The sequence below is a fragment of the Juglans regia genome, chromosome 1, assembly GCF_001411555.2.
Source record: "Juglans regia cultivar Chandler chromosome 1, Walnut 2.0, whole genome shotgun sequence".
Classification (NCBI taxonomy): Eukaryota; Viridiplantae; Streptophyta; class Magnoliopsida; order Fagales; family Juglandaceae; genus Juglans; species Juglans regia.
The window spans coordinates 9618150-9623192 of record NC_049901.1 but is presented as its reverse complement, the minus strand read 5'-3'; the positions used below and the strand labels follow the sequence as shown (position 1 = coordinate 9623192).

The window sequence follows — 5043 nt, the reverse complement described above, 5'->3', positions numbered from 1 at the left end:
TATAATTTTTTTAAATTTTTATATAAAATAAAATAAATAATTTAATTTTTTTAAATTTTAAAATAAAAAAAATATTAAAAAAAATATTTTAATAATATTTTATTTAATTTTTTAACTTTAATTTTAATTTATTTCATTCCATCTTTAAAAACAAACGAGGTTTAGTACTGCCTCTTAATTAGTCTTCAACGGAGATTTGTAAACGCTCCGCGGAGACAAGCTAGTTAGCTAAATATACTTGACCCGTCTTAGCTAGCTAGCGGCTTATCTTTCTACTTTCAAGAGCTACTAATTAGTTAGCTATACAGCCCACGACACGGGAATCTTCGCGTTTTCGCTAAAAAATGAGTCTAGTCAAAACGTAGGACTCCACCTCTATCGATGGCATTCAAGAGACAGGAAGTCGGTAGACAAATAGCTCACCCACTTTATTTGTGTACGTAAGTACGTACGTGTATGCATGGCCGTATATACGTGCAGTTAAGATTAATTAATATCCGATCCTGCTTAATTTTTTCTAATTAATACCCATGTTTGGTCTAAGTTTCTGATTACTATCCATTAAATGCTGAAACTCGAAAAAAATCATGTGTATGTATATATGGACGTAGTACTGCACTTAAAATTAAGTCAGAATTACCGCTTAATTAATCATGTTCATGGTCAAGCTTATAAGCATCCGAAAACAATACTTGTATTAGTACAAAATTTCTTTTGGCTGGGTTAGGATGTCTTGGGTTTAATTAGTTTAGAATAAATTAAGGTTCTCGAATCCAAGCGCCTCTGCATGGAGACCTCAACAACGTACGTGCGTGGCTTGGTTACAAGCTAGCTGCAGGTCTCATCTATATATTATAGATGCCTCATTTAACGTTCTCTGCATGCATGGCAAGTCATGTAGACTTCAGGATATATTATAAGAAGCTCATGATCACCCAATTGGAAGATATATATTAGATCGCACAGAGAGTTCTTAAGTAAGTACAGTACATACGTGGAAACGGACGATTTTGGGCCATTGGAGACTAGGCTGCAGAATGATAATGAAGAAGGACTAAAGGCATGTATTTCGGGACTTTATTTCATTTCACATAATGAAGTTTACATTAAATTTAACAAAAAAAATTAATAAAAAAGAAAAATACAGTAAATCTTCCCCAGTTTAAATTCTACAGGTACAATGAATTTGGTGAGTCGAACTTTCTAGCTAGCTGGGTTTAAAGGGGTTTTATTATGAGAGGCAACCCATGCCGAGGCCTTAGGGATAGCAAAATAGAAGGTGAATGAGTATAGTTTGGAGAAATTGTAAAGGAAAACCTAGAGAGAATTAGGGTTAGGACAATCTTATACTCCAAAAATGTTAAGTTCCTACCAACACACATTCTTCCTCCAAACCCAAAAGGCACATATCCCATCTTGTGCTTGCATCCCCCATATATGTCATTCTCGAACCTCTCTGGCTTGAACTCATTCACATCCTCCCCCCATAGAGCCGCGTCGTGGTGCATCCCCACTACGTCTATCCACATGTTTGTTCCTTTAGGAATTGTTTGCTCATTCACTCGAATGTCTGCTCTTGCTTGCCTTTGAACGTTCGGCGCTGTTGGGTACAGTCGAAGTACCTCATTCATCACCCATCCCATCTGCATGATATATTCACGCTTTCATCTGTTAGATTTTATTCTCAACACAAACAAATAAGACAATAACAGAGAATGATTAAATGTGGCCGGTCATGTCAACATGGTGAAGATAGAGACAACTGTTGGACGGTAAACAAACTGTCGGGGGTACTGTTGCCAGGGGTGTTTCGAGTAGGCTAGCGGTACTCTGATTCAATAAATACATGCTGACGCAATGACGTTTCCAGCTTCTACAGCAGCCCTCAGCCCGTGACATTATAATCATGTGCGACCGACTCACGCGCTTTAACGCGTGGGCTAGCACTCTTTGGTGACCGTTGACCTATGAACGACCTATTTGGAAAGGTCGGTTAATTGACACCAGCTAGCCAGTGCGTCACCGAGTAAGGAAAAAATTCTAAGAGACGTGGTATACATAAAATATATAAATTAATTTTATGATAAAAATAATTTTATAATTTAATATATCACATTAAATTAAATTATTTTAATATTTCATGTTTATATAATTCTTTTTAACTACAATATTTTTTAAAATTTAACTGACAAAGAAAGAAGTCGTTGGTCATTCCTTTAATCAAATATATTGTGTTATATATAGTTCGATTCGCATATATAGGATCATCTAAACTATTCTTGACATTATCCGAACAAACGTCCAGGTCAACACGCAATATGCAGAGTTAAGACAATTTTTTATATAATGATCAAGGGTCGAGTCATCTGACTTATTTAATTAAATGGACTAAATTAAGATTATCGACTCGATCGTTAAAGACTGATCAATATCTATGTTTCTTCCATTAAATTAATTTCATATATATATATATATATATATATAATCAGATAGAAATAATATTGCAAGAGAATGCGTCTTACCTTCTTTAGTCCGCCAAGCTTGTTGACATCAAGTTCTTTATGATCTTGAAGGACTTCTCTAATCTCATCTCTCAACTGGTTCTGCCACTTTGGATGCGTTGCCAAAAGTAGCAATGTCCAGGTGATTGCCAATGCTGTCGTCTCATGGCCCCCGAAGAAGAAAGTCTTGCACTCGTCGACGAGTTCTTGTGGTGTTAAGGTCCTCCCCAACCGGCCGTCTACATGAGTATTTCCCCGAAGCAATAACCCTAGTAAGTCCTGTGGAGGTTGCCCTTTGATCGATTTTTTTCGATCATCTATGATTGATAAAAACAGTTGATCAATTTCTTTTCCAAGCATTTTGGCCTCTCGGGTTTGCTTAGGGCAAAATAATTTGCTAAAAGGGACCCCGACGAAGCGGTTAGACTTGAATAGAGTCATTTGTAGAGTTTTTAATTTCTTCAACACGTTCTGACCACTTTGATAACTTATTCCGAAGCTTGTCTTAGCAATGATTTCTCCAGCCGTTGTCGTGATTTCGCTCTCAACATCAATCTCCGGTCTGCTGGAATTGATGAGCGTAGCCCACTTATCGAGCATTTTGGTGGTGGACTCCACCATTAATGTAGCCATAACCTAGACAATTAATAAGAAATATTATTCAGTGGAAAATTTAAAACGATTGGAAATTAAGATCAAGCTTTTGGCTGGAGAAGTTTTAAAAGTAGCAACAAAGTATATATAGGCTTGACTTAAATAATATAAAAACAATAATGAAAGATAATACATATTACAATTACTAGCTTAATTAGTAATTACATCTTTTTCCATCTTGGGTTAATGTGAAGTAACAACTTCGATCGATCATCCCCGATTGTCAAAAAGGCGTGGTTCGTCATGTACTTATTTTCTTTGTTGTAATTTCAACCAATTTTACTAGTCTATATTGATGCATGACAGCAAGACGTCCCAGAGAGAGAGAGAGAGAGAGAGAGATCAGAGACCTTCAAGTTGGTTGGGTGGAATGCAGGAGTGATGACATGCCGATGGCGAACCCAGTTATCTCCTTCAATCATAACCAAACCATTGCCAAACATGGGGTCTCTATCATTTCTGAACACAGAGGGCTTGCCCCAACTCTTTGCGACGACCTCTGCTGACATCATTTTGAGGAACTCAGGATCTGCTATATATAAAAATGGCTCAGTGCCCAGCCAGTAGACGAACACTTTTCCTGCACGATGAAACATATAAACAATTAAAGCTCTAGCTCTATCATCCGGCCAATTTGCACGTAAATCATGATATGCATGATTTTTCACTGGCTATGCGCACCAATATCTATGCCTATCTACTAGTATGATAGTATCGTCAAAGTAAACCTGTTGCAGTGCAGCTGATGAATTCTATTAGTAGCACCATATATCATGTATCCGTGTCGAAACCGAAAAGACGTATTTTTCGAAATAAATTATGAAAAGATCTTTCGATCCGAAATTGACAGCGTATATAGTTTCTTTTATCATTCTCATAAGAGTTCAAAGAATTTACAAAATCTAGCTAGCTAGCTAGAAGCTCACCATGAGACTTTTGCCATCGTGCAAAGTAAGGAAACACAGATGAGTGTATATCATGGGCGGATTTGGAGGGCCCCAATGAAGAACCTCCGTTCTTCTTAGTCATCTCAGTAATATTACCCAATGGGAAACTTGGAGTTGGCCCTCCAAACCCGTTTCGCCGAAGCTTCTGATAGACCTGAGTTGGTGAAATCCAGCAAGAGAATAATATCCTCCAGGTGAGGAAGAGAAAAAAGGCAACCATGGCTATGCTAAAAGCTCGAAAAAGCTCGAAAAAGTAGTACTCCATCTCTCTCTCTCTCTCTCTCTGATCTCTGGATCGATCTCTTTCAATCTCTCTGAAAGCGCTTTCTTTATTAGCTTCTCTGATCTCAAAGCACTTATAATGGACTTGCTTATGTTGGTGGATATGAATAAGAATTTTATGGGTATTTATAGGACCGGCTCAAGAGCTTGAGGTTCAAGAATGTCGGAGCTTTGACCCGTCGCGTGTTAAGCAGGTTTGAACATTTTCAAAAAGACTAATTTTATATGTTGCCTTTTTGTTTTTGTTTTTGTTTTGTCAAGCTTTATATTTTGGTAATTCCTATATGGCAATTTCCTACATACTTCCTATTCCATTACGCCAAACCATCGATCGAGTTCTCATTCAGTGTGGAAGCCGTGCTAAGAACTCCATGGCCTCAACCAATGACTATTTTCGACGTTAGTTGCTTTGAGTACTGCCTTTGACCTTTTTGGCAACGTCCGTACGTACATGCGAACCACGGTCGAGATGATCAAGAAAATTGATTAGGCCATGATCGTACTGGTTCTTGTATTCAATTCATATACATATATACATATATCTATATATATATATTTATAAATTTTAGTGTAAAATACAGCATAATTAATCCTATTGTAAATATTTTTAGTTCTATACAATATGTGTAGTGGTGATATTAATGGAGTAGGTGATTGAA

The 5043-nt window shown here is 37.1% G+C and overlaps 1 protein-coding gene across 1 annotated transcript; it reads right to left on the bottom strand.

Annotated features, from left to right (window-relative positions):
* Window positions 1–1184: 1184 nt before the first annotated feature.
* LOC108998581 (cytokinin hydroxylase-like) lies at window positions 1185–4463 on the bottom strand. Its single transcript, XM_018975158.2, has 4 exons — window positions 4082–4463; window positions 3506–3735; window positions 2523–3137; window positions 1185–1643 (listed from the first exon to the last, which is right to left on the bottom strand). Exons 1-4 carry the CDS (start codon window positions 4365–4367, stop codon window positions 1218–1220), a joined length of 1557 nt encoding a protein of 518 aa, XP_018830703.1. The 5' UTR covers window positions 4368–4463; the 3' UTR covers window positions 1185–1217.
* Between the last annotated feature and the right edge of the window lie 580 nt (window positions 4464–5043).